At 38.5% G+C, this 15,871-nt stretch overlaps 1 protein-coding gene across 2 annotated transcripts in view; it reads right to left on the bottom strand.

The window, feature by feature from the left end:
- Positions 1-506: 506 nt before the first annotated feature.
- LOC117517303 (periostin-like) overlaps positions 507-15,871 on the bottom strand; it is a 52,579-nt gene continuing 37,214 nt past the window's right edge. The window contains exons 12-23 of one of the 2 annotated variants that reach the window (XM_034178281.1): positions 15,232-15,362; positions 14,933-15,063; positions 12,428-12,530; positions 12,275-12,342; positions 12,137-12,182; positions 12,015-12,053; positions 8,220-8,438; positions 8,060-8,101; positions 5,528-5,572; positions 5,278-5,364; positions 5,149-5,184; positions 507-1,198 (exon numbers count right to left, since the gene is read on the bottom strand). In XM_034178281.1, coding sequence (XP_034034172.1) covers positions 1,143-1,198; positions 5,149-5,184; positions 5,278-5,364; positions 5,528-5,572; positions 8,060-8,101; positions 8,220-8,438; positions 12,015-12,053; positions 12,137-12,182; positions 12,275-12,342; positions 12,428-12,530; positions 14,933-15,063; positions 15,232-15,362 — 1,003 coding nt within the window. In that variant the 3' untranslated portion in view covers positions 507-1,142. The remainder of the gene's footprint in view (positions 1,199-5,148; positions 5,185-5,277; positions 5,365-5,527; positions 5,573-8,059; positions 8,102-8,219; positions 8,439-12,014; positions 12,054-12,136; positions 12,183-12,274; positions 12,343-12,427; positions 12,531-14,932; positions 15,064-15,231; positions 15,363-15,871) is intronic. The other variant, XM_034178282.1, reaches the window with a different exon arrangement.

The following is a 15,871-nucleotide window of genomic DNA, read 5'->3' on the forward strand; positions in this document are numbered from 1 at the left end:
AAATACGCAATCCAATCTAAAGAAATACAGTATTTGCACCATAATTAATAGTAGAATGGAATCCTGTGGAATTCATGCAATGAATAAATAATTCATAAATTTAATTAATAATTCATTCAAAAACAAGTGGGGAATGGTGGAACCTCTTATTGAAACATTTTTTCTTATAATATTGAAGGTAATTCTTGAGAAATGTCTGATTCCATGGTGCATACACTGGTGAAAAACAGTTTTGTTACACTAACAGTTTTGTTACACTACTACAACATTGTTATCTACTTTAATATGTAACACACCTTCATGCAGACACTAATCCAGTGACAGTACAATTTTCAGCAACATTTAACTGATGCACATTCAATGGTTTGAATGCAACGCACCCATGTTTTAGTTAATTGACCCATAATAAATTCAGTATTACTTAGGCCAAGTAGTATAGCAAAAATCATGACATATTGGTAGTTTTAGAACCTGAAATGAATGAATAAATAAAACAACTCTGAATATTTTATTCACGTATTTATTTACCTGACAAGCCCAGTTGTATAAGAAGTCAAGCTTATATTCAACATCAAACTGTCTGATTTTATAATGTAAAAAAATCAGAATAACAAACATGGAAATTGTGAGGATTTAATAAAAATAGGTGAAAAATTGTATTTAAAATTTTTATTTGACAACTGAGAGGATGGTACAGTATCTAATACTGATGCTGTTTTTTCTTATTCAGTAAAATGCATCCTTTGAAGAGAATGCGAGCACCATAAAAAAGCATAGAGAAATGTTCCCAAGCTGTTTGTTTATGAAAAATAAAACATTTTATAAAACTTCCGCAATAGAATATATATCACCTTTCACCTCCGTTTACACAAGTGTCTCTTACTTTCTTGCATACTTACATTAATTTCATTTAGTCTACTTCTAATTTCTTTGCATTGTTAAACACGTCATGCCTATCACATATGGTCCAGATGGAATATTAATTATCATTCCAATTGGTGGTTTGGTCAAAGAAAAAGCTAGACTGATTTGGTCTCGTCCTGCTGGTCCACAGGTTTTCAGTTCTCCAGCACTCTACCAGGAGCCTTAGAGATGCATTCAGTCTCTGCGGTGAGCCTAACCCCGTTTACTCTCTGCTGTGTTCACTGCCTCGGCTTGTGGTGGCGTCTGACCAGCCTTGGTTTCCTCCTCATACCAGCTGAGGAAGAGGAAATGGAAGAATTTTAAAAAATGGAGGTGCATAGACAAACATACACCAGAAAGGAATGTACTGATGAGGCAGACTGAAGTCTTGTTCATGCAAAGACCTACAAACCTGAATTTGTCTAGATGTTATCCAGACAAACTGTATGTCAGAGTGTAAATGTTTAAATTGTGCAGTCATTCATTGTCTAAAACTGCTTTGATCAGGCAAGGGTCATGGGGTGCTGGAGCCTATCCCAGCAGTCACAGGGTGAAAGGCGGGGTACCCCCAGGACAGGGCGCCAGTCTATCGCAGGGCAAATTATAGACAGACAAACATACTCACCCATATGGTCAATTTAAAGGTTCCAATCCACCTAACCTGCATGTCTTTGGAAGTGGGAGGAAGCTGGAGGGAACCCATGCAAACATGGGGAGAACATGCAAATTTCACACAGAAAAGACCAGGTGGGAAGTGATCTCAGGACCTTCTTCCTGTGAGTAAATGGGGCTAATCGCTAAGACACTGTACTACGTCCAAATCAGTTGAACTGAATAGTAACATAGCGCCCGCCCATGGCATATGTGTTTGTTTGTGCCACTTTTGAATCCCTGTTGCTTTTTGTTATTTTTTGTGTTTTTGGATTTCTCTTCAGTGCAAAGATGCTACTGCTACCTAGCCTCCTGCTAGCCAATGTGCGGTCCCTAGAAAACAAACTGGATGAACTACGAGCCAGGATGAAAACACAGTGAGAAATTAGAGAGTGCTGTGGTCTATTTTTCCACCATGCAGCTACAGACTCACTCCATACACTGAGGGGACCAGACCGCAGCTTCTGGTAAGGGTAAAGGGGGACGTGTGTGTGTGCTTATCAACAACTCGTGGTGTGGAGATGTACAGACTGTCCATACGCACTGTTCACCAGATGTGGAATTTTTACTGCTGAAATGCCATCCTTGCTATCTACCAAGGGAATTTTCATCCTGATTATGGTTGGGTATCGGGAACCGGTTCTTTTCGAGAACTGTTAAGAAATGATTCGATCCACCGACATCAATAGCCTTTTTGCTTAACATTTCCCTTATCGGTCCTTCAGAGCAGCCGTTGTTTTTGAGGTTGTTTGTGTTGAAAATGATCATTTCTCTACATTGATTGCATGTTGCAGGGCCGTATATAGGAATGTGAATGGAGGGGTCCAAATCCTTGAGTTGGGGGTCCAGTGGGCCGCAGGGCCCCCGGTGGGGTCGAGGGGCAACGCCCTCGTGGGGGGCTCAGGGGGGCAAATCCCCCCTGAAGCAGAAGCTTTTTGAGGGTTTCAAGGGGTAAAAAGCTACATAAATTTCATTTGAAACCCAAAATGTATCATTTTAGGAAATACATTTTTATATACAAATAGTCCTTGCTTGGGATTGGATCAGTTGCCATAAGAACCACCCAGGAACAACCAAGATAACATTAATGCAAACTTTATACCTGCCTGTCAGTTGCGTCATGAAAAAACTCACACATGCGCACGAAGGTCCAAGCTTGGCTGATGCAAGCGCACATGATTCAAATCAAATCAAATCAATTTTATTTATATAGCGCCAAATCACAACAAACAGTTGCCCCAAGGCGCTTTATATTGCAAGGCAAAGCCATACAATAATTACGGAAAAACCCCAACAGTCAAAACGACCCCCTGTGAGCAAGCACTTGGCGACAGTGGGAAGGAAAAACTCCCTTTTAACAGGAAGAAACCTCCAGCAGAACCAGGCTCAGGGAGGGGCAGTCTTCTGCTGGGACTGGTTGGGGCTGAGGGAGAGAATCAGGAAAAAGACATGCTGTGGAGGGGAGCAGAGATCAATCACTAATGATTAAATGCAGAGTGGTGCATACAGAGCAAAAAGAGAAAGAAACACACAGAGCATCATGGGAACCCCCCAGCCCTAACTGTAAGCTTAAATATACTATATGGATAAATCCATATAGTTTTGCAAAAAATAAAAAGGTCAGATAGTTTTCTAACAGACCCCGTATTTAGCGGTATTAATATTCACGTTTACATTATGAATATGTACGCATATGTACGTTATGTATTAAAATAGCGGTATTTAATTTGGCGAACTTGTTTAACTCGCGAAATTCGCATAATAAATCCCACGCGAATATTTGCACCTTTACAGTATTTACAACAGGAAGGAGAAGCTCCCTTTATTTCTCAGCTTATACATACAAACATGTTTTTACAAACCAGACAAGTGTAATTGTGTGTCTACATGGGTATTTACAAGCCTACTAATCTGTTTGATATCAGAGGAGGACAGGGACCAGGGAGCAAAAATTCTCAACCCCCATGGGAAAAGTTTATCTAGCAGTTTCCCCTTTCATCACTTAAGGGATTACTCTGGCAGAGGAAATTGAAACTTGAGGGTGTGTGATAATAGCTGTGTAACAGTTAGTGCTTGTTGCTTATTATCAATGAAAAGAAAATACATAACATTGATATCCAGATCAGAAAAAAATCAGCAGAATTCTCCTGGGGGGGGGGGGGGGGGGGGGGGTCGGTTGAACCCCCTGAACCCCCTCTATATGGACATGTGTTGATTGCAAATGTCAATCGTGAGTCACTTTTGTGCGGATTAAAGTCACTAACTGGGAGTCCTGTCTTGTTGCAAGAAAGAAATGAGAATCGTCTTCCGTTCCATTGGCACAGCTCCAAATGCTACGTGGCTCTGAGTCAAGTTAGAAAGTTAGAGTCCAGTCAGAATTAATAACTTCAAAGCTTTAAATCAAATGACTTTAAATCTTTTGATTTAAATACTTTAAATCAAATTACATCTTTTTAAATGTTATAATACAAACAATAAACTGCAATCGATCAAAACGTTTTTTTCTTCCCAAAATGAGACGTCCTGCGCTGATGTGGAGCTCAGAGGTATAGAGTGACATTCATGCCAAAATGTCTGAAAATAAATATTTTTGACAAAAACTACAGATTTTGTTTATTTCTATTTATGTCCAAAGATCAAGGATCCACCATGTAGATTTTATAAAAGTAGGTATGTGATAAAAAAAAAAAAATTAAAGTTAAAGGAATTGTAATAGAAATGGTGTGGCTGGAAAGAGCCTATAGAGACCTTCAAAATGGTGTTTAAATATTTTTCTGTGTCACATATGAAGAAACGTATGAGCATTTGAAGGTCGGAAGATCTTGGTAATTTACATCTGTCCAGGGGTGTAGCACCAAATTCTGGGCCCTAGGTACTAGCCATATTGAAGCCCCCCCCCCCCCCCCCCCCCCACACACACACACACACACACACATTGTTATGTTCTTTTTTATTAAGGCAATCACCAAATTTCTAAAGTGTAGTCAAACCAGGTCTAAATCATGTATACCTTAGATCACACCTGGGAGTGAGAACCCTTTTTAAAGTTGGGGGAGCAATATTGAGTTGGGGGGTCTGGGGGACCAAATTGCACCATTTTCTAGAAAAATGGTGTTTCAAAATTAAAAAAAAATGAGTTTTTTGAAAGGCTATATGTGGAATGTATTATTATTATTATTATTATTATTATTATTATTATTATTATTATTATTATTATTATTAAGTGAGTCAGCAGGAACTATGCAGTGGATAGTAACTGTGACAGTAACTGTACTGACAGACAAGTATTTCCAGTAGTTAAGTATGCGTCTGACTTGAACAATCTCCTGTTGTGTGCTTTACGCACAAAAGAACAACTCTGGATAATGTCCGTGCCTGATTTTACAGACACTGTCCAGAGTTCATATGAGAAAACAGCTTGAGTCTAAGGTAGATAATGGAAAATCTCAACTTGCCATTAGACAATTGACTTCTGCTTCTTTTTCCAGCAGTGATGATGTGATTTTTGGCAGTCTGTTTTCACTGCTGTCCAACATCTGTCTTGATGTAAAAATAAATAAATAAAATAAAATCAACAAATAACAGTGATCTTACCTGGAGGTTGCCTGGCAGAAGCCGGTTTACCTCCCGCTGTGAAACAGAGTGACAAAACAGTCAAATACTTGCACAGCAACACTATTTATTTATTTATTTTTTTACAATTCTGTAGTCAGTAATATTAACCTTTAATGATACCACTAATCCTCTCAGATTCCTCCTCGATCAGATTTGGGTTGCCATGGATGGTGGTGATCTTTGAAAAGTCTGGGCCTGCATATTTAGAAAATAAAACCATGAAAAACCAATGCATGGATATTTTAAAAATACATATTTTTTCCAGCTTGATGAGAACAATAAATAATCATTTCAATGCAACAACACACGTTTGAAAATCAAAAAGATCCTGCAGAGAGTTCATGTGAGAAGGCCCTACCCTCAATAATATGAGGCTCGTTCACCGCCGTTTTTCCAGCTCCACCTTCAGACCGGCAGCGGAGAAGGGTGTTGAAAGTCATTTAATGACTTAGCAACTGCACTGACTGACAAAACGGACAAACTGACAGGTACTTACACCCTCTGCCACCACCAACACAAAGTACACACAAATGTGCACACATCGCAACTGACGAGAAACAAGAACTATGATGGAGAGATGAAGTCAGATGGATTGAGAGATGATATGGACACACATACGTGTAATCATGGTGCACCACGGACATTAGAATAGTATTAAAATGTTCTCACCTGCCAGACTTTGCTGTAAAATGGAAAAAAGTCTACCTCTTGACACATAGCTAACAATCATATCACGCTACACCCAAGGCCATCACCTCCCCTATACATCACTATTGATCTTTATTTAGTCATTATGAGGAACTGAGTGTTGAAAATTTGTTCCAATATGACTTTTAGGGGTATTATGAAGCTCACTCAGAGCAAATTAAACTGGGCAGTTAAATCTATAAATATCCTGATAATGGTTTCTGTTCAATAGCTTCTATTGTGGATCATTCAGTTTTGCTGTTATACATAAAGTAACCATAAAAAACACTTTAGCATGCATGAAAGTTGGAATGGAAATTTGAGACTGTGCCAAGTCCTACAGTAGTGTTCAGAGTAATAGTAGTGCTATGTGACTAAAAAGATTAATCCAGGTTTTGAGTATATTTCTTATTGTTACATGGGAAACAGAAGATTCAGTAGATTCTCATAAATCCAACAAGACCAAGCGTTCATGATATGCACACTCTTAAGGCTATGAAATTGGGCTATTAGTAAAAAAAAGTAGAAAAGGGGGTGTTCACAATAATAGTAGCATCTGCTGTTGACGCTACAAACTCAAAACTATTATGTTCAAACTGCTTTTTTTAGCAATCCTGTGAATCACTAAACTAGTATTTAGTTGTATAACCACAGTTTTTCATGATTTCTTCACATCTGCGAGGCATTAACTTTGTTGGTTTGGAACCAAGATTTTGCTCGTTTACTAGTGTGCTTGGGGTCATTGTCTTGTTGAAACACCCATTTCAAGGGCACGTCCTCTTCAGCATAAGGCAACATGACCTCTTCAATTATTTTGACATATCCAAACTGATCCATGATACCTGGTATGCGATATATAGGCCCAACACCATAGTAGGAGAAACATGCCCATATCATGATGCTTGCACCACCATGCTTCACTGTCTTCACTGTGAACTGTGGCTTGAATTCAGAGTTTGGGGTCGTCTCACAAACTGTCTGCGGCCCTTGGACCCAAAAAGAACAATTTTACTCTCATCAGTCCACAAAATATTCCTCCATTTCTCTTTAGGCCAGTTGATGTGTTCTTTGGCAAATTGTAACCTCTTCTGCACATGTCTTTTATTTAACAGAGGGACTTTGCGGGGGATTCTTGTAAATAAATTAGCTTCACACAGGCGTCTTCTAACTGTCACAGCACTTACAGGTAACTCCAGACTGTCTTTGATCATCCTGGAGCTGATCAATGGGTGAGCCTTTGCCATTCTGGTTATTCTTCTATCCATTTTGATGGTTGTTTTCTGTTTTCTTCCATGTGTCTCTGTTTTTTTTGGGGGTTTTTTTTGTCCATTTCAAAGCATTGGAGATCATTGTAGATGAACAGCCTATAATTTTTTGCACCTGTGTATAAGTTTTCCCCTCTCCAATCAACTTTTTAATCAAACTATGCGGTCCTTCTGAACAATGTCTGGAACGTCCAATTTTCCTCAGGCTTTCAAAGAGAAAAACATGTTCAACAGGTGCTGGCTTCATCCTTAAATAGGGGACACCTGATTCACACCTGTTTGTTCCACAAAATTGACGAACTCACTGACTGAATGCCACACTGCTATTATTGTGAACACCCCCAATTTCATAGCCTTAAGAGTGTGCATATCTTGAATGCTTGGTCTTGTTGGATTTGTGAGAATCTACTGAATCTACTGGTACCTTGTTTCCCATGTAACAATAAGAAATATACTCAAAACCTGGATTAATCTTTTAAGTCACATAGCACTACTATTATTCTGAACACTACTGTATGTGGTCAATCAATGATTAGACCATGAGCCTTCTGTGCAGAAGGTTACCAGTTTAGTTCTCAGTTGACACAGGCACTTCCTGACACAAGTATGAGCTTGAAGCATGTCAACACTAGTATGAATCAATGATGAAGTAAGAAAGAACTCTTGTATATCCCAAAGGCCCAGCAGGCCGGTGATTAAAAATACTGACATGCTACTGTGCTTTTGAAGTTAAAATGCTTCATGTATGTGGGCAATGAATTGGTTCATACCATGAAACCAATGTATGTCTGATAAATGGCTCATGATGATTGGCATGGATATGAAATGTGATGAAACTGAGAGGAGATGATGATATGAGCACAAGTGCATCTGTTAAAAGAGCTGTTAGAATATGAAATTGCTTATAGACCATCATGCACTTCATAATAACAACTGACCTCTACTGACAATCCTCCTTCCTTCTGCATCAGACTTTGTGCCTGTAGACCATAAACATATCAGGAAAAAAAAAAATCAATTTCTTAATTTAAACTTTGAGCATGAATTTATTTACATGCAAACTGGGAATAATTTCAAATGTTTCAAATTGTGACTTACCATCAATAACTCGTGTGACTTTGGTAATGGAAGGTCCTTCAATGACCCTGGTTAGTTTGGTGACTGTAGGCTCCCCCTCCACAACCACCTTAGTGATTTTTGGTTCTGTTTCGATGACTCTTGTTACCATGGTAATTTGTGGTTCAACCACCCCTTCAATGACCCTGGTAACCTTGGTAACAGTTGGTGGTCCTCGGACAACCTTAGTCACTTCGGGAACTGTGCAATGGAAATACATGTAACATGAGCAACCCTAAAGATAGCAACAACAAGAACAACAATAGACATCAAAACATCACCAATGCTACTTTGAGTGCACTGCACCCCCCCCCCCCCTTGAACCCCTTTGGTTTTAAGTGGTTGAATGTAATTTGATTGACTAAAATGTGATTGAGGTTTCATATTTCACGTTTCACCACTTCTAAAGTTGTGTCAGTAGAAACAGAAACAACAGAAATAGGCACAGAAATGGATCATTTTGGATTGTTTTTGCTAAAAGTTGTAGAACAAGAGAGAAATGTGATGAATTTTATTGTTGTGACTCCATAACACTGTTGTTAGGTTGCACTGTAAGGCACAAACTGTATTGCCCAATAGCTCACCTGTGATATAAGTTATCCCGGGAAACAGTTTCAACTTTAATTACTACGTATGAGTGCAAACGTCACAATGTGGCTCCAATGTTGTCCTACTCTACATCTAAATCCAATGAAATGATTGACATACTTGTCAAATGTGATATTGCAAATGCGATTTTGAATATGATAAAATGCTATTTTTAATATGATTAAAGTATCCAAACTGAAAAAGATGGACAGTGAAGTGTGAGTTTTTATGAGAAAACTCTTGCTGATTTATGTTAGTGTGATGTCTGACCGGGCTCCTGCTTTGACAAATCAACGAAGAATATGGTGTATGTTTGTTTTGTTCCTGTATGTTCGTTTTGTCAGTTGTTTTGTAATTTGTGTCTGTAGCATGGCTCTTTGAGTCTGGTCTGCTTGAGGTTTCTTCCTCAGAGGGAGTTTTTCCTTACCACTGTTGCTCTGGGGGTTGGTCAGGTTAGACCTTACTTGTGTGAAGCGCCTTGAGGTAACCTTGCTGTGATTTGGTGCTATATAAATGAAATAAATTAAACTGATTGAACTGGAGAAACAGATCACTTACATACACCGAACCTGAAGAGAAGAGTTAAGATGTTTATATATAAGCTATATTAAATAATGAGGTTATTTATATATTGAAATACTTTTGGAAAAACTTGGTTAAAAATGTAAAAAAACAATAAAAATGTTGGATCCATAATTGAATGATTTTGGAAGTGCACTAGGATAAACAAATGGAAAATTTGAAAATATTTTTGACATGTGGATTATGCACTCAAACACACACTGTAGCTCTGGTGTATTTTCTTTTCCATTTCTGGCTCAGAGCTCACAGATAACCTTTTAAGACCGTACAAATCTTTTAAGTCTGTTTCAACAAAAACTTTGGTCAAGGACATTTTTCAGTTTCTCACATATTTTGTGATGATTATATGCATTTTGATATGACATTATTTACGTCAGTAGTAAAGAGATGAAGGTGAACAGATGTGTATTTTTTATCCAAAGGCTGCCCTTCTTTAGCCTGTAGTCTGTTGATATGTGGCTCAGTCTTATAATCAAAGACAGCCTCATGTTTGTCTTCCAAATCATATGAAATGATTTAAGCAGTCATTACAAATATGTGAATACTTTAGCTGCTTTGGTTACCCTGCCGCTATACCCATATTCATGATCTGAATGATAAAACTACAGTATTTAAACCATCATCAGTCTACTGTAGATCTAAGATGATCCATTCAGGACAAAGTCAGATTAATTCGACTTGATTAATTTACCTTTATTTGTTCTACAATCTTAATTTAATGAGTTGCTTTAGCAAGATGAGCAAGTCAAGTCTGAGAGCATGTGCTGATGCGGCACTTTGCCACATTCACAACACAACAGAACCGGCTTGGGTCCTGAATGGCAACCACCCAGGGAGACAAGTGGCCCATTCCCACAGCTCTAAAATAACCATCTATCTGCTAGGTGAAATGTGTGTATCCTCTCGGTCCTTTCCAGCTACGAGGGTCCTCAACACTCAGGGACCTGCGTGCTTGATCATGCACAGAGAAACATACTACATGCCCAAAATGTCGAAGCTGATGCTTCCTTACAATGCAAATGATATTCCTCATCCTGTCTTAGTAGCTACTAAGAATTATACAGCATACAGTATAATTGTACCATACATCTGTAACTGTTAAATTCATGCCCTCACAGGCAGTGCAGTGAGAGAACCTTATTTCACAGTCCATGACGAATATTGTTAGCATCAATACAGTCATTGATGTTTGGGTACAGATCATACATACCACGTTTAGTAACAATCGAATAAGTTCAGCAAAGGTTATGGTTGCTGCAAGCAATTTTCTGTATTTAAAGAACTGTTCTTTAAATACCTGACCTTTGTCCTTCTGCTCCCCAAATCAATATGGTTTTATGTAGAATACATATTAAGTTTGTTAATGATTGGGTATGTACAAAAATATTATTGTTCTCACAAGTAATTTCTGTTAAACATTCATGTGAGTTTGACATTTGTCCTGCTTAATCTAAAATCAATAGTTTTCTCAATGTTGGACTGCATAACATATATAGTAAGTCTGGTATTGATCAGATCTTTACAGTAGACAATATTGTACTCTAACAATTTCTGGTAAAAATAATAACTTGATCACCCTCACTGCCTGATGGCACATGAAGAAGATTGGGTGGATGGAAATACAGGAATAGGGATGGAGATGGTCAACTGTTTCACCTCTGGGAGCTTTGGTGGATGCTGCTCTTGCACACTTTGACACTTTGCCTGCTGATCTTACTTGTATCACCTACTGAGTCAACTGCCTAAACAGCAATGCACCATTCGAGCACACCCAGATCATAAAGGGAATAATAGATGACAGTCTGATTGGTGTGATTCATGTTATGCCTAAAACACATCAATGATTAATTGACCAAATACAACCCCTTTGTTCCCTGTGCTGTACTTCGCACTCAGATAACATGCTGTACAAATAGTTAAGTGGAGTTGGACATCCGCCACATGCACTTGTGATGTATGGTTTAAACCATGCGCTGGAGATGGTCAATGTTGGCTCAAGTATTATCATCAGATATTATCAACAACTGTAATTTCACAGTATCAAGGTTGAAGGAAACATGGAAAATAGACATAATCAGGTGTAATATTTTATTTTCTTATTCCATATTGATTTGACTGATTATATCAAGATGTGCCACAGATCCTGACCGTCAGTTGTGTTGCCCCCTTGATGTACTTAATCACCTTTGAGCAATCAGGTTCTTCCTCTCTCCTATGTTACCCTATACGCCAAGGTGTATGAAGTGTGTTTGAAATGTTTATATGAATAGCATCCAAGAGTCCTCTGTGGAGTCTGTGTTTGGTGCTTTGACAGCCTAATTACCTCATCTCCACAGTAAACCTGATTAAAATCGCCCAGAGGTCCAAGTGCAGCTAAGTAATAGAGAGAGTGTGGGGGGGGGCGCGAATCAGGAGAACAAAGAAGGGGGTCTACAGGTGAGGCCTCAACACTGTGATAATGTGCACACAGTTGGACAAAGGTTGGGTTTCACTGGAAGAGCAATCGCTGATTTTTTGTTCTTTTGAGCAAAAATATCTCAAAGACAGCTATAACCAAATGATCAAACAAAAGCAGTTCAAATCCCGTTTTTTAAAAAACATTCTTACCTGTTTCGATGTGGTGTGTGGTTGTGGTGACGGTCCGCTCTGTAAAATAATACAACTGTCTTCAGTTTTTGTTTTTGCAAAAATTTGCACATAATTATAATTGTGAGACAGCGGAGACTTACTGATGAAAGTAAGCGGAATCTCAACATAATTAAATCCATAAACATACTGGAGAACAAAGAATACAAACCATATTAGATGTCTGCACCACACAACAACTGCAGTAATTCACACAGGGTGCACAATTTATCTTTCTGTACCTTTATGTGAATGTACTTAACCAGCTTCTTCAGAACTACGAGAAGATCCTGACGGCCCACAGGAAGATCTGCAATTCAGTAATTACAAGAAGATAAACTCTTGCAGCATGTACCTCACATGGCATGAATATATGATGCTGCTGTTTTTCTCACCTGCAGGATAGAGAATATTCCTCACCACATGGATCACACCATTTGTTGCAATCAGATCACTCTCTGGCACATCAACAGAGTTGACATGTATGGAGTTATTTACCTGGGAATGAATAATATAAGAATTTAAGTTTTCAAGCATACTATGATCTTTTTGCAATGGTAATGTTATCAAATTATGTGTACTAAAGTAACTCACAGAGGGGAATTCACTTGTTTTTAAAATTTATGTTGAATTATAATCTGACATTTTGGGGTGAGGTAGACCTTCCGCCATGAAGAGCTGATAAAACTGTAATTGTAATTCAGGTGTGACATCATGTTCGATGTTTGTGTAAGCATAATAAACCAATGAGGCCACCTACAGTACATGGGACAATTAATGGCATCAGATTAACCGTTTGTGGCCATGAGCCACTGGACAATGGTAAATGTCTGACTTTGTATGGTACTACAGTGCAGAACATAATGTTGGAACTGCACTAAAATAAATGTCAACACATTCAGGCTGTTAGATAAAAAATACAAAGTGACATCTACTCCACATTAGGTGCCCATAATGTGAATCTGGACTTTATTTCTAAATAGTGATGAGGTGCCAGATTGCTCTACTTTAACTACTTTCATAAATATGCGGGTTTGTGCAAACTTAAAGCAGCCCTTGTGTTGCAACATACTCCCCATGATGTATCCATGGAGTAAATATGAGTTTTCCACCGCACAGTACGACTGCATCATAGCAGTTTAAAAAATATCACATTCCCTTAGATACTACACAATAAAACTTTCCTAAACCGTCACTGTATGGACTGGATATTCACACACACCGGACAAAAGCAAAAGTTTTTGTATGGTTTTCCATGTAATAAACATTATTTGTTATATGGCTGTAATCCTACGCGTGCTCTGATTGGCTGATTACTGGTCAGTAGAGGTGGGCGTATCGATCCTAATATTGATAATATCTATACCAACGCTGGTATTGATATTGAACAATCCTCGTGTAAAAAGATCGATACTCAAGCTTTTTTCTCTCCTGCACGCACTGACTGCTGTGCACGCAGATTCATCAAAGTCTACTCTCTGTCTGTAAGAGCAGCAGTGCGCTGTGTCACACAACATAGAGCAGCACACCCTTAAAGGGTTGGTTTGTCAGCCCTCCACCTCTGGAGATTTTGTTTTAAGTTGCGTTGAGTGATATTTTTTTAAACAAAAATGTTGATTGTGATAATAAAGTATTTTGTTGTCACGTACAATGTTTGGCGAAATTCTATCCTAGGTCTTTTGGATCCTATGGATCCATGAAGCTTAAATATGAAAAAGTATCGGTATCTGTATTGTTATCGATATCAGCGACACTGGGCCTGTATTTACTTGGTATTGGATCAATACCAAAATTCCCGGTATCGCCCACCTCTACTGGTTGGATATTTTCCCATATCTGGACCAGTTACTATGACAATCGGTTTGCAATGCGTATTTTCATTCCAAACCAGGAAGCTAAAAACAGGGTTAGAAAAACAAACTCAAACATGAACATACTCCATAAATATTTAAACAGCATCGGAAAAAACACACAGATTGAAATCTTACCAGCTAACGGCCGGACCATCTGTTAGCAAGCCCAACACCATCAGCACCATATTCGGGCAATACTATAAGTTTGCATATTTATATATACAACAACGATATAATAAACTAATTATTGACCTCGCTTGCTTGGGCTGTACGGGGATATGGGACGCTAGGTCCGTACGGTCTGATATTTCTCCATACAGATCTCTCACTCGGTTAATAATCCTTTAATATACCGGATATTGTATAACTGATTTTCACTCATATCGGACAAAACGTCCCGTCCCATCTCAATGCCAGTACCAATATATGAAAACACATATTGTAAACAACTAGAAAATGTCTATCTCTTTGGCTCAGTAATCAAACCTTTTTTCCCCTCATTTTTCATCCCTGTATCAATTATCTATTGTGTTGACCTTGAGTATTCAAATGCATGGAAACCTCACAGCAACAGATGTATTGCACCATCATCAATACATTAGGTACTAAAAATATAAATGTGTACTTTCCACTGTTGAGATATTGCCAAAACTCAAACATGAGGTTGTTACTTTGACATTTCTGAAAATGTTACAATACCAGAAATGTTACACCATCTAATCCACATGAGTACCTCATAGAGTAACTTGGAACTGGTCACTGCTAAGGTCAGTTAAGAATTAGCCAATAATTTAAAATGAAGGTCCCCTCCTTAGTATCCACATTTAAGCAAATATCATAGCAGCACTCATACTACGACATCTACACCACATGAGATACCCACTGCATAAATCATGGCTCTACCATTCATTACTTCTGCAACGTAGTGGGTCACAGAAGATCTTGTTCCTCATTAGTATGCAAAAACTATATATAGAAATCCTTCAAAACCTAATTAGCACATCTACATCCTGTAAGTACATATAAATAATGGCTGATTGTACGTACAGTCATCACTTGTAGGTTGTTGCCCTGGATGGATTTAAGCAGATTGGTAACTCCTCCTTCCATGCCTCCATTGATGAAAATGCCGTTACTGAAGTGGTACAGCAGAATGGTCCTCAAAGCATTCACATCGCCTGTGGTGACAACAAAATTCAAACATGATGGGCATTCCGCAGACCTAAGCAGTTTATTCTCTCCTCATTCCTGTTGTACATAAGGGGCAATTTGCATCAAAGTTAGATCCAGGGCATAAGGAAAAATGGGTTAAAATGAATTTATGTTAATTGAAGTGAAACACTGACTCTTGAGCAGAGCAAAATCCTCTTCACTGAGGCCATCAAAGGCATCGTCTGTAGGTGCAAAGATCGTATACGAGCCCTCTTGTTTCAGGAGCTCTGTCAGACCTGCAGTCTCCATTAAGGACAGGAAAATCCTGCAATTATTAAAAATAAAAAATTAATAATAATTCAGGCAATCAGCTTAAAATCAATACAATGACGGGAAATAAGCTTGGTGCATTTCTTTGATACATCAATACACAAGTAGTGGTGGCTTTGACAATCACCAGACATAAACATGACAAGCTTATTTCAAGCTGTGTGTAACTTTAAAACCACGTGTGTTGAAAGAGACAGAGAGAGAGAAGGCAGAAGTGTCTGCTTTGGCTGCTTTTGCACTGCATTCAACCATTTTATTTGAATTTTAGAATGCAACTGCTGGTAATCAGTCACACAATAATGGTTTATTTCTGTGATTTGCTCAATGATTGGGTGAAATCAGTGCATCTCTCATGGACTGCATGGACACCTTTCACTCAGCCATCTTCCTAACTGTTTTTTACGCCACTAAATTCAACCAAAATCCTTTCCACAGGTTGTAAAATGGAGGTATGGCTGGTGATATGAGTTTTGAATGTAACCACCTAGAAACAATCAGAATGTA

Source organism: Thalassophryne amazonica, chromosome 9 (genome assembly GCF_902500255.1).
Source record: "Thalassophryne amazonica chromosome 9, fThaAma1.1, whole genome shotgun sequence".
NCBI lineage: Eukaryota > Metazoa > Chordata > Actinopteri > Batrachoidiformes > Batrachoididae > Thalassophryne > Thalassophryne amazonica.